We start from the raw sequence: 15,396 nt of genomic DNA, 5'->3' as shown, positions 1-15,396 counted from the left end.
ATCTGGCTGTGTTTTTGCCTGTTCTTGTGCAGAAAGCTTAGAAGCCAGAGGCATAGATAAGATGATTTCAGTCCCTCCTCCACAGAACAAAAGCTGTATGCATGATATACTGGCTTAAATACCTCAGGACACTTTAGTTGCTATATTCACCCTAAAGCTGCCTAAATATGTGAAGCATGCAGTAATGAGGGAGGAACCCACGCTGTGTTGAAATGAGTTAGATATACTTTCCCTCTTAAATGTAGACGACAACATTGTTTCCAACCAGATTAGTCAGTGAACCAAATAGTGAAGACAGAGACACTGCTTTACAGTCAAGAGGAAAAAACTCTTATGTTTATTAGCCATGAATTTCACATTGTGAAAAAAATCACATGTACAAAATAATGCCATTAAAAAATAGAAATAAAATAAAACTTTTACATGACAAAAAATATGAAACCAATGCACATTGACAGTGTTTCCTGTCTGAATTTACATCATTATGTGAAGCAGATCCGATCTGGACTGCGCTCCAATGTGAGCCAGCTGGATCCCGGATAAAACGAGGCTAGGAAGAGGGCAAGAGTAGCAATGGGAAATGCCACTCGGCAATTAGGTGCAAATTGAAGGGGCATTCATTACTCGTTGTTGCCAGGGCAACTTGTGTTCTGTGAGGAAGAAACCCTCTTATCTGATTGGTGGGGCCAGAGGTTCAGTGTTCTGTGAACGGTGGTTTGAGGTCGACATCACAGAGCCAACAAGGTCTCCATAGAAGTCCTAAAATTGCTCTTTGCTTTTGTAAGGTTGGACAATTGAACATGAATCTTCAGGGTTTTTAAGGATTGGCAATTTAATTCATGGAAGGGAAAAATTCAAAATATATTCCACCAAAATTATAGCTCTTACACTGAAACTCAATGATTTCATTAATGTTCAGTTGTAAAATGTCAATGCTCTGGTCACCTAGACAGACATATAGACAAAAACATTGATGAGAGGTACCAAGTATTTAAGACGCAAGTATTTAAGACATTCTTTTTTTTTTTTGGTCTTTAGGAACTTGCAATGTTTTTCTTTTTTTTTGTGCATCAGTGACACTATGGTGAAAAGCACTGCGGTGTCTGCCCTTATCAATGCACAGCTTACTGGATTCAACTCATCATCTTTCTCAACCTAATGGTGAAGAGGACTAAGAAGACTTTTGGGGTGGGTGCAGGGTGACACCCTAAGGAGCCAGCTAAGCACATGTGACAGAGTCTTCCAGCTGTCCCGAGGACAGCTGCACAGACGGTCACATTCTTTACCAGGTCGGGGTTACTCTGTGTACTTTCATGGTGATGGCCCTGATAGTTACTGGGTCAGGGCGGCACGCCTCAGCCACTCTGCACTAATACACACCATTCCAACAGCCTCCTTATGTATGGTTCATACATGGTTTATTGTTGTTATAGTTTGGACTGGGCCTAATAGGCTGATTTAAGGCAGCTTTGCACCCTGGTTGGAGTTCAATCAGGTATTTCTTTACCCCATTCAGTCTTCTTATTTGGGCAGCGACCCTCTGGCCTAACTGCTTGCACCATGGGTAATCTGAACCATTCTTCCTCATCCATCCACACTCTGACCTCACCTAAAAACCTCACAGACAACATGGCCGGGAGATTCGGTGTACCTCCATCCCTTTAAAAAAGAACAAGTTCCTCTTGGGAAAGGCTGAAGTGTGCAAAATGCAGCCCGACTGAGATCGAATAAAACACAACACCTGGCCATGCATGATATACCCCAAACAGACATTCACTTATATGAATGCAGGCAGAGAAACAATAAATAGGATTAAACATATTAACATAAACAAAGTAACCATTGTCATATAAATTAAGACTAAGGAAAGTACATTGCAGCAAGTTTTAAAAAAGGAAACTCATTAATTCTCAGTTCAGGTTAAGGTGACAAGATTTCTATGACCACAGAGAGGTTCATGCCAATTATACTGAGTTACTATGCGCGGACATGCTTTAAAAAGGCTATGACTCAGCAAGAGAGCTGCTGCTTTTATCGGAATAACAGAAGCACAGCCGGTCTTTTACAGCATTTAGCGTACAGCTGAGTGTGTGACAGTGTCCTTTCTGAAGCATTTGAAATCCAAAGTGTGAACGCTGCCCACATGTGCAGCGGGTAAGGTAACCGGCGCTCGACAGGCGGTAACGCGTAGCTGCAAAACACCAAACATGTAAAGTCGTGACCCTGAAGCACCTCTACCCTCGCCGCACACCAGCCTCCATCCTGCTCGGCCTCAGCTGGTGCCGGTCATCAAGACCTCATGGCTTGTGTAGTGACAGCAAACCGCCAAAGCCTTCGTAAGAGGAGACCGCCACCATGTCAGAAATATTAGCAATATTAGGAGCATGTCCATCTATCTTCTTTTCTCCTTGATTTAGGTAGGGTAAGAGAATCCCTCCCAAAAAAAAGATACAGTGGGGGGGTCAAACAGAGGAGCTTAGTGGAGGATAGAGAGGGGAGATTTGCTCCTTCATTGTGCCATGTATGGATCAGCTGGATTCAGACAACTAGAGCTGGTCTCTGTTCCTTAGCACACTGATCATTGCATTCTCCCTCCCTCCGTCTAAATAGTACATCCTTCATGCTATACATTACAGTCTCTGTGAAGAGGGTCATTTTTTCTTCTTTTTTATCATAGTGAAAAACATCAATACCGGTCATGATTAAATGGGAAAGATGCAGGGTGTGCGAATGGCTGATATGTTTGCGGTACTTACATGGCAGCCTGAAAAGCACAAGCTTGATATGCCAAATTGTACACTAGGTTGGAGTTTGTATCTCACACAACAAGCAGCAGTTTGTTTGGTTTGTTTGCATGAGCTTTGTCCCAGCTTCCTTCTCACAAATGAGAGATGACATCATTCTAGTTAAAGCGTCCTTTCACGAACAAGATGGTTGTACGTTTCAAATGTCCGCGTATTTGCAACATCAAAATGAATGCAGGTGCCTGTACATCATTGTTCAGTTTCTCTTTTTGGAGGAAGAAAATGTGTTCTTCTTCACAGTTGGAATCCAGTGGATGATGCAAAACAGGGAAATCTGAGGAAGAGAAAAGAGCAACTTATTAGACAAGCTAATAAGATGTATGTGAACACCTGAAAGCAAACGACGCTCAACAGTTTAGAGGTGACTTTTTCCCTGAGACTCATTAATTATTCCAAGTACAAAAGCAGCCTAAAAGAGAAAATAAAACACATCTGGAGAATCAAAGGTTCAGGCACAAAACTCCTCAACAGCCTCCCAAGCTAATCTATTTACAATCCCCATGGTTTCCACCTGTTCCCCTGTGCCAAAGGTATCTCCCATTAGACTAATGGATTTTGTAAACGTTATCCACTTACTCTATTTCCTCAACACAGTTTGGCCTTTGTACAGCTTTTTATCTTTCCCCCAGCCTGCTTCATTTTTCACATCTGACTGCTTTTGACTCCTGCAAGGAATTTCATTTTGACCTTTCCGTTTTTTAAAGCTTTTACTCAATCTATACTTATCTTTACACCACAGATGTTTACAGGCTTGGCAGGCCCTCTATGTGTAATGTGAATCTAATATCCATTTTAGACATTTTCTCCCTCTCCCTATATGGCCCAGTGGGGGAGGTGGGCTTTCCACTGGCTGTTGTGGCTGGAGGACATACGCATGATGAGTGAATAACCAACCCCCAAAGATCGTTTTCCAGCACATAGTCGACTCAGCCTCCGTGAAGAGCCATTAGCATTCTGGCTTGAAGAGAAATGTCTTGTTACTGACAAAGCCTCGATCTGCCTTGAGGTTGCAGTGATCATTTCTCATGAATAAATCAAAATCCAGAAAACTAACTACACTTTGGATTCCAGTTTGGATCCGTCTAGCATTACTGTGAATTATTAAATACAGTTACATAGTTACCATGAATTTATTATCTAGTCAAACCCAATCAAAAGTAGTCTGAACATTGGAGTGGAGTGCAGAGGGTAAATGGGTATTGAGCAGCAGGCTTTCCACCACACATTGCAAAAAGAGATCAAAATTGTCCGTACTGCACATATATCATATGCTCATTTTTTCATTCTTTTAACTGCAAACCATTTAGCTACACACATTGCCGCCTGGTGCATGGATGAAATGTATGCATCAGCCATTTACATAGAGCTTTTGGGCTAAAGGTCGTGGAACACATTTGCAAAAGAGGAACCAGGTCAAACAGATGGAAATTTCAACCCAGATGAAGTTGATCAAGTTACTCGAGTCCAAAGTGTTTGTAGAGGCTGGTTCATTTGGAATGGCGGTTCAATTAGTCCGATTCACAGATTACCAGGCAGCTGGTAAACATAGTCATTGATTGAAAAAAAGTGTATGCATGAATTAATTCTGCTCTATGCATCATGCACTTGTTATGCACTTGTTAGAAAAGACGTGTGACATGAACAGGAGGATTTTTAGGCTAGTTAGAATAGTTCCCCTGGGAAAAATTAGAAAGAGAAAATGTGAGAGAGAACTTTTTTTCTCCCAACTACCGTCTCCCTCTGTTAGGTGTAACATACTGTACCTCCTACCCCTTTTATCCCTGAACAGCCTTCCTTTCCATTCCTCCACATCTCTTCTTTTCACCGTGTTCAGCGAGTAGGCTGTCAGTTACCATGACAGGCAGGCACACAGAAAACAAACTCTGTATTAAATTAGTGGCAGGATTATAGACTTCACTGAACACTGTGTTGCCTTGGCTTAGAGATAGTTAAAGCCCTCACTCTAGTCTCTCCCTTTCAGAGATGAGTCACGGAAGAGAAAGGGAATTATAAGTCAAAAAGTATTTCATCCTGGAGAGTGGAGGAGCATCAGAGTATCGCAGCGGTGAAGCTGGTCTGAGCTGCTCCCCGGCATTATCAAATGGGAGACTGTACTGTGCTGGACAGCTGGGCAGTCGTTCTTCTTCTCTCCCTCTCTCTCTGTCTCTCTCTCTCTCTCTCTCTCCCTCTCTCTCGTAGAGCAGGCAGCCATTTCAACAAACACAGATAAATGAAAAGGACTGCCTGTGTTGGTATGTGTGTGGGGGCGTGGGTTTAGGGTTAGTGTGCGTGTGTGTTTGTGTGTTTGTGCTGTGATGTGAGTCTCAAAGAGAGTAGGATTGTGACCCTACAGCCTGCAGTGTGCAGAATGATCAGGTTTGCCGACTGACTACCCATGCTCCACATACGTCTGGCCTGTTTATCATCAGAGAAGGAGAGCAGGGTTAGAATGAGGCCAAGGAGATGGAGGTGGGGGAGACTGCACAGTCTAACAGTATATTTTCACTTTCAGGGCAGGCACCACTACTATCAAGGATGATATGTGTGTGTGTGTGGGGAGTCGGGGGAGGGTGGATGCTCTATGGCCCTACAACTCTCGCTCCTTACTTCTCCCGCTGCCATCTCTTCCCAGTCACACCGGACTGTAACTGATGATCAGTGGCCTCCCACACTGCATGGGTTGCTGGCTGCCTCTCTCTCACCCAGCGCAAGACCATAACCTCATCAAAGAGAGGCGATTGAGAGTGGATTAGCCTCATCGGGATGTTGTAGCCTGCTGGTGTGTGGCTTGTCTAATTGGCCAACTCCTTTCCCTCTTAGAAAGATTTCCCCCACAGGAACAATAAACGTATTCTATTCTGCTTCAATTACCCTCTCTGTCCTTCGGCCCAGCCCCACAGCCTCATAACTCACTTAACCAACACACACAATCCCCTATCAGCTCCCCTACCAGTCCACCCTCCCTCCCCCTCCACCAGATCTTTGTCCTCTCTTCCCCTGAGAAAACCCATGCCATCTTGTCAGTATCAGCCAGACATAACAAATTCTGCTCCCCTATGTATATAAATATATATCACTGAGAACCAGACATCCAGAGAGAGCCAACAAACACATATACAAATATATATATAATAATATATAAATAAATAAATAAACACATAAATAATATAGATAGATAGATGGATAGATAGATCAATAGATAGATAGATAGATTACTCTATCAATACTGAGCATACAATTAAATTACTCTCTTCTAAGAATCCTTTCCTTCTCTGTGAAGCCCAGTAAGTGCTTTGTCTAACTGTAAAATTCATATATTATACATTCCTTTTATCCCCCTGAGAGAGGGAAACAGACATGAGAGGGTAGCAGCGCAGATTCGCCTTACCTCATGGAAAGGGGTGGACGGAGGGCGTGGGGCTCAGGCAGGGAGATGTTTCCAGGTGCTGACGAAAGCGGTGGGAATGAGGGAGTATGGCACAGTGGTGATGCTGTTCCAAGCATCCAGTGTGGGGTCATAGCAGTCCAGAGTCTTACACCGCTGCGTGCCAAAGTAACCACCCACCACATACAGTTTGTTCCCCGACGCCACAGCCTGGCAGCTCATGCGCTTGGCCGTAACATCGCCCACTTTAGTCCACTGGTAGCTCTCACTGCTAAACTTATAAGCTGAGCACGCCGAGAACTCGGTATCGCCGCCCATAACGAAGATCTGGTTTCCCAGCACAGCAGCAGCCGTGTAGCGCCAGGGCTGTGGGCAGGATGCAGGCACAGTCCATCGGTTTTCCTGTGGGTCGTAGCACTGCACCTTCGGCAGCTTGTCATGGGTGACGCTGGTTCCTCCAAAGGCAAAGAGCTTGAGCTTGACACTGACCACGGCGGCATTACTCACACCCTCTCTCAGAGGAGCCACCATGGTCCACTTGTTGGCCACTGGGTCAAACTGCTCCACCTGTTTGAGGGACACGGAGGGAGAGGCTGGGAGGCAGCCAGTTGCTGCTGTGTGACCTCCTACCACGTACAGGCAGTGTTTCAGCTCAGCAGAGCCATGACCAAACCTGGCAATGAGCATGGGTGCTGCCTTGGACCATTCCTCATGGACAGTGTCGTAGACCCATACGTCTTTGGACACACCATTCTCTGAGCCTCTCCCACCTGTGATGTAGACCTTACAGCCGATGGCGCAGGCGCTGAACTCCTTCCTGGGGCTTGGGATGTCCGCCTTGGGGATGATCTCTTTGGCCTTCTGGTCCACCAGGTACAGCTTGTCACACATGAAGGTCTGCCCTCCCAGCAGAAAGAGGGCATGGCTGGTTTTTCTCGGTCGAGCACAGGGGCTGTTAACCACACCGTCATTCTGCAAGATCTTCAGCTTGCAGCGGATGGCCTCATCGACCAGCTCCTTGCTCTTGGCCTGGGCATTGATCAGCTCTTCTGTGGAGACATTCTCCATGAGGAATATGGCGGGCAGCAGGGCCAGCCGGACCGTTCTCAGCAGCTCTGGCAGGTGGCAGTGCCTCCTTTCCAGGTCGTAGTTGACCCAGTTGAGGGCAGCTTCATAAACCAGTCTCTCGTCTTCTGTCTCCAGCTCCTCATGGGACAGAAGCTGCACCACCATGTCTTTGGGGAGTTGGAGGAAGTCCTCTGTCTTGCAAATAGCAGGAAAGTTGCTGAGGCACATGCCCCAGGAGAGCTCTGACAGCTTGGTACACTGGTGAGCGTCAGACAGCAACAGCATGCCAAGGCAGTTAGATGGGTGGAGGTTCCTCTCTAGAAATTCAGCGCAGGCATCCCGGATGTCCTGGAACTCCAGCATGTCCCCGGCCTCCAGTAGCGACTCTGCGTTCTCCTCATTGATGACCACACGTGAAGAGTACGCATAATCCAGCAGTAGCTCTAAGACCTCTGGGTGGATGGAGTCGCGGAAGTCAACCTCGCTGGCCTGGCTCTCCCTGAGGCCACCACTGAACATGGCCTCAAAGTAGCGGCTGCAGGCAGCCAGCACAGCACGATGGCAGGGGAAGGAACGGCTACCAGCATGAAGCAGGACATCTGTGAAAAGTCTTTGTTGCCGCAGCGAGTTGAGGTGCATGAGGACACTGTCGGCATAAGAGGACTTGTGGAACAGGTAGATGTTCATAGAGCCAGTGCTGGCACGTGATTTCCGGTTCTCATGGACGCACACGGACATTTTCATTGAATCCTGAAAAAGAACAGACAAGGAAAATCTCTCTTAGCTATATTCCATATTATAAAAATAATATCAGTTTGACAGAGTTCTACAATGTTTTTGCTGACCATTCTTACTCCCGAGAAATTTTGCAGCTTTGAAAGGAAATTACGATAGGATTTACAGTGTGGGATGTTTTGTATTCTACTACTGGTTACTTAAGATTTCAAGAATATCAACAAATCTTGATTGAATTGAATTGAATAATTTTTGTAGTGAAGGAGAACAAAGACCATCTTCCCCTCATAAAGGATTTCTGATCACTTAGACATTCAACCAAGACCAATGAAGAGAAGGAAAAAAGGCAGGTAAGTATACAATTTCTTTAATTTGATTATTTTAATTTTTCCACTTTTTTACAAAATGAATAGAATTTAAAAGTAAACTCATTAAATCTGGTCAGTGTCAGTTGTTATTTAGCTTTTTAGAAAATTTAGACTCTTGGTGTATAATATGTTTACTGTTATACTGAATGTGCTGCTATTAGATAAATTTACATTTATAGGAACAGTAATAAAACTGGAATACCGCTGCATGTCAATGGTACAGTCTCAAGGTAAATAATCAACCTTAAAGGTTTTTGAGGACTTCTATAAAAATAAAGCACTAGTTAGACCTGCTGAGAGGGCAGTCTGAAAAGGCTTCACTAAATATATGATCTAGGAAACAGTCCCATTTACCCCCTCAAGGTCAACTCTAACACTTTCTGCAATCAATAATGGTATACCTAGCCAGTTAAACAAGAAAAAAGGATTCACATCCAGTTGGACCAGGTCTGCCAGTTGAAGAACAATTTGAAATTCTCTTTAAAACAGTTGTGAGAAGAGCTGAGAGGCTTGCATCATATTAATGAGTTTTTTTTCTTCGTTAAGAGGATGGAAGCTTTCAAGGATGATATGATGAGAGAGCTTGCTGCTGTCAAGAGAGAGCTTAAGCAGAGAGATGAGACCATTAGCGTAATAAGCGTATTAAAAGAGCGTATCTTCCATCTTAACACAACCTCCTTCTACACTCACTGAAGATCCCTATTCCTCCAGTCTCTTCCCACCACTAACGCTGTCGATCCTTCAAGCCCTCTTTCTGCCACTGATAAGCCTTGTCCTCCTTCTCCCTGCGCACAGCTCTCCACAACGATGTTCATATTCATATGATGAATGATATGCATTTGTTCGGAGAGGGCATTGAACTCCTTCCCAAGAGGTAGAGATATTTAGAGAGAGAGTCAAAACAACATAAGACTGGAAGCTGTGAAGGTCAAGAAGATAACAATTGTCTTCTCACAGAGAGCAGGAGGCTTTTCCACTTCCAACTCTGAGAGGAACTGATCCCCCTCTTTTAGAGATGCCACAACTTACAAGTCAGGGTCCCTCTGCAGACCTCTCCAACAAAAGAGAGAAGAAAGAGAGATCAGGGCCCTTTTTAAACCCCTGAGAAATGCACAGAATGTACTCCACTCTCCCTCCAGAGAACCACAGCTCCCCTCTTCCTTTTCTTGAGAGATGCATTCTCCTCCCACATTCCTCCAGCCATTTCCTAGAGATGTCAGGTGCCTGTTGCACTCTATGTCCAGAGATACTGAGTGCCTCCCTGACCTACATCCAGAGCTGTCAGCTTCCTCAACCAAATTTACAGACTTCCCTTATCCCTCCTATTTAGAGTTTCAAAGATCCCAGGTGCCAACTATGATTCCTGCCAAAAACCAGGCAGCACAGCCCGTTCAAAGAGAACAACTCCCATTTCTCCCCATTTCCCCTTTTTGTGGTCCAACATCCATAGCATCACAGACATGAATCAATTGCATCAGCTGCTCCAAAAGATCCTCACAATGTTCTCTTCGGGTAAAGGATTAGACCATCAAACTGTGCCCTGGTAGATTTACTGCAAGATCAAGTGCAAGTCCAATGAGGCCCCTGAAGGTGGGTGGCAGTGTAGCACAAACCTTTGGCTCAAGAGCTCAATAATAACCCTGATCATTTAGGTCTAGGTCTTTGGTCTTCTTTATGTTACATGTAAGCAAGTCTTTTATTTGTATTGATTTAATTTATTCTCATTTTAACTTCCAGTGTATCTGGAAATCGAGCCACTTCCTGTACTGTTTCTACTCTCAAAAGTCCAGACTCCCAGGCTCGCTGTTTTTGTGTGGCTGTCATTCATGGGAATGACATAAACTGTAGCCGTGTATGAACATAATGTATTTAAACTACTTGCCATGCATTCCAGCCCAAGCCTCCACCAGTAGAGCCGAAGCTGTGGAGCTGAAAGTAGCCGGGTGACAGAGATAGCAGAAGGGGGAGATAACCTATTGATTCTTATGTGAGCTGCATAGATGAGAAAATATTTATGTGACCGCTGTTTCAAAAGAATTGCGTCCATTTCAAGTATGTCCTGTTAGCCTATTTCATTGCCTAAATTTCATGTTTTCATTCTATTTTCATTTCCCTAAAACAAAAAAAAAGCAAAAGAATGAACATATTCAAATAATTTGGTTGGGAAAAAAAAAAGTTATTAAACAGTTTGTGAAACATTTTAATAGTGACTAAAACTATGTCTTATTGAGGAGTCTCCTGCAGTTATCCTACATTCTCTGGTGAATTCTTACAGCTTTTAAATACAATTTATCAAACAATTAGCAATTAGCAAATTATTTTGAGGAGTAGCAATGGTAGGGCGCAAAAATGGAGATTATTGAAATAGATCACTCTCTACTCTCGTTACTAAATCAAAACGTGTCAATTTCACCTGTAGCCTAATTGCATGTGATATTTAATGGCCAGATGAAACACACTTCTCACCACTAGTGTAGTCTATCTGATACGCAGGCATACACCGTATGCTCATTAGGTGGCTGCTGCACCCAACACAACATGGCTGCTCGCAGAGAGCCACAAGGTTATGCTACTCATTGTAATCAATGAAAGCTGCTCCACTGAGCCTGTTTCATATAGTCACACAGCAGTGCTGCTGTTCAGAGCGCGACAATTGTTTTTTTGCGCAGCTGGCCTATTTTCACGCGCGACAGCGCAGCCCTATATACAAGAATCAATTAATAAACATGTATCTGTGTTTTCAGTTTGCAGTAGGCCTACACATGAGTGCATTTACAACGCATTTCTAGATAGAGTAGTTAGTTGAATATTGTGGGGGAGGAAGCTGCCCTCCTGTCAGATGGTGCCAGAAAAAATGATGAGGTGGGCATCGAGCTATAGAGCTTAGAGTAGAGTTTTTATTTATCTTGTTTGTTGTGCAGTTAAAGCAGCTGTTTGACTGACATTTCTATGACTTGAATGGTCAGCTGACTGAAACAAACAGCTTGACTTAAGTCCACATGAAATGAACTCCTATTACTTTTACTACCTGGAAAACACAGTATCTTTAATGGTGACCTCATGCTGCACTAGTAGGTGTAAATATAAATTTCTAACCAATAAAACCATCAGATTTTTTAACAATCCCGACCCTCCGCACCTCTCCCATCCAATAAAATAAAACTGCCTTTCTCTCCCTGACTCATATTCCATTGGACCATTTAGACTTTTGAATGATCCTTCACTGAATTATGTCCCGCCCCAACATCCTGTTTCAACAGGAAATGCATCAAGGAAGTAAAGAAGTAAAGGTGCCATTTCATTTTGTCCTTTAGTTTACTTCCCAGTACCTACATATTGTGTACTGAGCTCTCCCATTCTGCTCACTATATTCACTATATTATTGACCAGTAATAAACTGGCATTATGAACTATCTAGATTCTACACCAATGCTTCTCACCCTGAGAAACCCTGGCTGCTGTGTTATTTGTTCAAAGGCACATCAGGCAACAAGGACAACAAATAAAGCCTAGGTCACACTAGACAATTTTAACACCAATTCTGGAGCATCAAAAAATGTTGTTGGGCCAAAGGTACAGAGTCGGCAATCTTGAACCCGGTCACACTACAGGATAATCTGTGCCGACCGCCAAGCTGGACTGCCCCCCCTCTCCAAGTCATATTAATTATTAAAACAATAATAATATTGATATTATTTATCACTACTTGATGAAATAAGAAATCTAACTGGAACCTCAGTCCAGCAGGAGTAATTCCAGCGGACGGTGGCAGCTAGTGGGGGGTAACACAGTCTGCTCTCTCACCTGTGCATGTTCCACCTAGTAGACATGCCGTACTTATATTGCACCTCGGGTATTCTAATTGGAAAAGTGCGACTGACTTGACTTGCATAAGTGGTGTTAATAAATCAGACGGTAAACTGGAGAAATCTGCACGCTAAGTTTTTGCATACGGCAGTAATTAGCCTTCCCTTATTTGAAGCACATTCTCCCTCACCATTTGGGTCAAAGCCAATATCTACCCAAGACAGAACCTGATCTATTACAACTGATCATCGATTCAGACTTCCTGCAATTAAACAATCGATCAAACTACTCTCCTGATTTGAAGCAGAGCAGCTGATTGGCTGCTCCGCTCCAATTAGTCCAGAGGTATTTTGCTAGTTTGCTGATGCACAAAGAACCTCAGTGGAGGACGGCACAGCAGAAACATTGAGAGCAAATCAACAATTATGATTATTTCAAATGATGTGGTAGCGTTCGGCTTGCGGTTATGTTTACCCCCCAAAATGGGAAAACGAACAAGAATAATAAGAAAAAAGCACTGCTATGTCAGTAATGGCAGTAATACTAAAACGATGGAAATGTAGCTGTTGTTGCAGCTCTCTGAACAATCTATTCTTTCTGTATATCAACCTCCAAAACAAAACAATTTCCTCTCTGATTTCAAAGAGCTTTTATCTCATCTTGAAAACGGATTGATAATTGTTCTTGGAGATACCAATACTTTTGTCTGTTGTCCAAATAATATACTGAGTCAAGAATTTCAAATTTAATTAAATTCTTTAATCTTACACAATTCATTAAAAGACAAGCTCATCAACTCAAACACTTGATCTTGTCACAATTTTTGGCTTAACTGTCTCTAATCATCTTCCTATGGTTTGTAACATTCCTTGTTTCTGTCCTACTAAGATCTCATTAAATTACATACTGTCTGATACAATTAATTCTATCACTGGAAGTAAATTTAAAAATGTTTTTCATTAGCTTTGTTTTACATCTATTATAGAATGTCTACTTAAGAATCTAATGGAGAACATCAATGGCTTATCTAAATTAAGTTTTGAATTTTAGAATAAAAAGAAACAAACTGGCAAAACTTTTTCCATGGTTGAATGAGTTCACCCATGCAATTAAGAGCAAGTGCAGGAAAGCTGAACAAAAACGGAAGAGCGGTAAACCTGATATTTTTCCACTTAGATATGAGGGAATAATGCCTGGATTACCAACATGCCCTGGGGCCCCAAACGTCCCGTGTTCGTCTGTTGATACACATTTGTAATTTAAATGTAAATTTGCCTTCTCATACATATTTGCATACTATCTCACCTATCCTCAATAGTTGTTCATGGAGAACTCTGTATTATCTTTTGCCTAGCTATCTGACTGGGTGGTCTCAGAGTTAGAAATTATGTTGTTTTTTTTTAGATATGGATGCCGGTGAATGTTCTGTTCTAGTTCTACTTGACCTTAGCACTGCCTTGATCACATCACCACTTTGTTCACTGTCTATGTGGTCTGATAACCTGTTGCTCACAGTATGCAATATGTGGTTAATTTGTTTCTTGGGATTCCACTATGGTTTCTGATTTTTGCTGAGAGATGAACTAGAGTATCCACTGTCCCTTTGCCTTCAGTTTGATGGAGTGCTTAGAGGTCGCTGTACTACTGAGTGGAACTTCAAGCTTATAGTGTTGTTATTCATTCTCGCCATGACATAATCTTATTGAGTTATTTGTTGCAATGCTTGTTTTGTTCACAGCACATTGCACCTTTGTTAAGTAAAGTGATTTATTATCTTTATTATTATTATTATTAGTAGTAGTAGTAGTAGTAGTAGTAGTAGTAATAGTAGTAGTAATAGTAGTCGTACTACTAGTAGTAGTAATAGTAGATAGTAGTAGTAGTACACATACTGTACACACATAATAAATTAAAAAGTCTCTGATTTCAGCAGAATATGAACCAACCAATGTTATTCTGGCCAATAATCTGTGCTCATAATGGGAGGTGAACTTGTTCCTCGGTCTCCGTTTGATTTCTCAGGCTGTTGTCTGCTACAGTAAATATCAGCACAAAGTGCCCCGAGAGCAACACGCGGATGCCTACAGTGTCGGAGGGGCTGGGTGGCTGTGAGAGTTGTCATTCTCATGATCCGCTCACAGAAAACAGATGCAGGGGCGCAGACACATACATGCCACGCTCATAAAACACACATGAAAAGGCACACGCGGCCTCTGGACTGCGTCTGACGACTGGCTGCTTGGAATCTGTTTAAAATCATTGCCAGGTGTTCACAGTTGACCATGGATACAGGAAGAGAGATGGGAGGGGGAGACTTTCAAAAGTAAACACCGAGCTATATGGGCCGGTCATACACATCTGCTACTAGGAAACAGAGAGAAGACTCCAGACAACATAGATGTCCAGTCTGAACCGGTCTTCAAATTGTATCAATCTTAATTGTAATGTAACAGATTCACGCTCACAGTCCCAAGCCAGCTGTCAACATCTCTACGGGCGAGGTTAATTGTGTTACAGACCAAAGCCCTGCCACTGAGGATTTGTTGTTTATCAAATTAGCAACATTAATGACACATCAGCAAGGATGTAAGCAAGGACCTGGCACACCTGATGCCCCCTTTAATCCATTTAAACCCCGGTGCATTTGGTGATGTGCAAGCAGAAGACACGTTACAAATGCACCGTGAAAGGACAGGCATGCCTTTTAAAAACGAACAGGAATGTGCTGCTTACATGTAAATGATCAGATCAACATGATGATGAGATAATCAGTGAATATCGATAGAAGTCTTTCTTAGCTACTAGCCTGCATGTGTTTTCTAAATGAGACAACATTTGTGAATAGGCTAGTGCTCTTTCTCTGCTATAACCCGGAGTTTACTGTAATCAGGCACAAGAAAAGGATCCAATAGCTTGTTAGTAGCGCTATATATTAATAATGACATAATACTAATGTGATATTGTCAATTCCATGTGTCATACCTCTTTGGGTGAAAGTAGGAGTTCAATTCTGCCCGCTTTATCCCTCGAACATGCCACTTCTGAAAGAGCCACGATGCAAACCCTGCGCTCGGGAGTGTAACTCCTTGGTTATGTCCGAAATGCTAGAGGATACTCAGTCAGGATTAACGCTCTTTTCGTCGGATAACGGCCCTTACACTGGGGTTTCTACAAATGCTGGATGAGATAATTCACGGCTCAGCACGGACGGTTGACCGAGATGTAGAGA

At 43.0% G+C, this 15,396-nt stretch overlaps 1 protein-coding gene across 2 annotated transcripts; it reads right to left on the bottom strand.

The window, feature by feature from the left end:
* Nucleotides 1-346: 346 nt before the first annotated feature.
* Nucleotides 347-15,396, bottom strand: enc1 (ectodermal-neural cortex 1). Of its 2 annotated transcripts, XR_011785116.2 has the most exons (4): nucleotides 15,150-15,396; nucleotides 6,193-8,007; nucleotides 4,568-4,646; nucleotides 347-3,078 (listed from the first exon to the last, which is right to left on the bottom strand). XR_011785116.2 is itself a non-coding variant. In XM_071912051.2 (3 exons), the coding sequence occupies exon 2, from the start codon at nucleotides 7,999-8,001 to the stop codon at nucleotides 6,226-6,228; it is 1,776 nt and encodes a 591-aa protein (XP_071768152.1). In that variant the 5' UTR covers nucleotides 8,002-8,007; nucleotides 15,150-15,396; the 3' UTR covers nucleotides 347-3,078; nucleotides 6,193-6,225. The 2 variants fall into 2 exon arrangements, 1 of the variants encoding a protein (XP_071768152.1); XM_071912051.2 differs by lacking the exon at nucleotides 4,568-4,646.

Source organism: Centroberyx gerrardi, chromosome 2 (assembly GCF_048128805.1).
Source record: "Centroberyx gerrardi isolate f3 chromosome 2, fCenGer3.hap1.cur.20231027, whole genome shotgun sequence".
Classification (NCBI taxonomy): domain Eukaryota; kingdom Metazoa; phylum Chordata; class Actinopteri; order Beryciformes; family Berycidae; genus Centroberyx; species Centroberyx gerrardi.
This window is presented reverse-complemented; position numbering and strand designations above follow the sequence as displayed.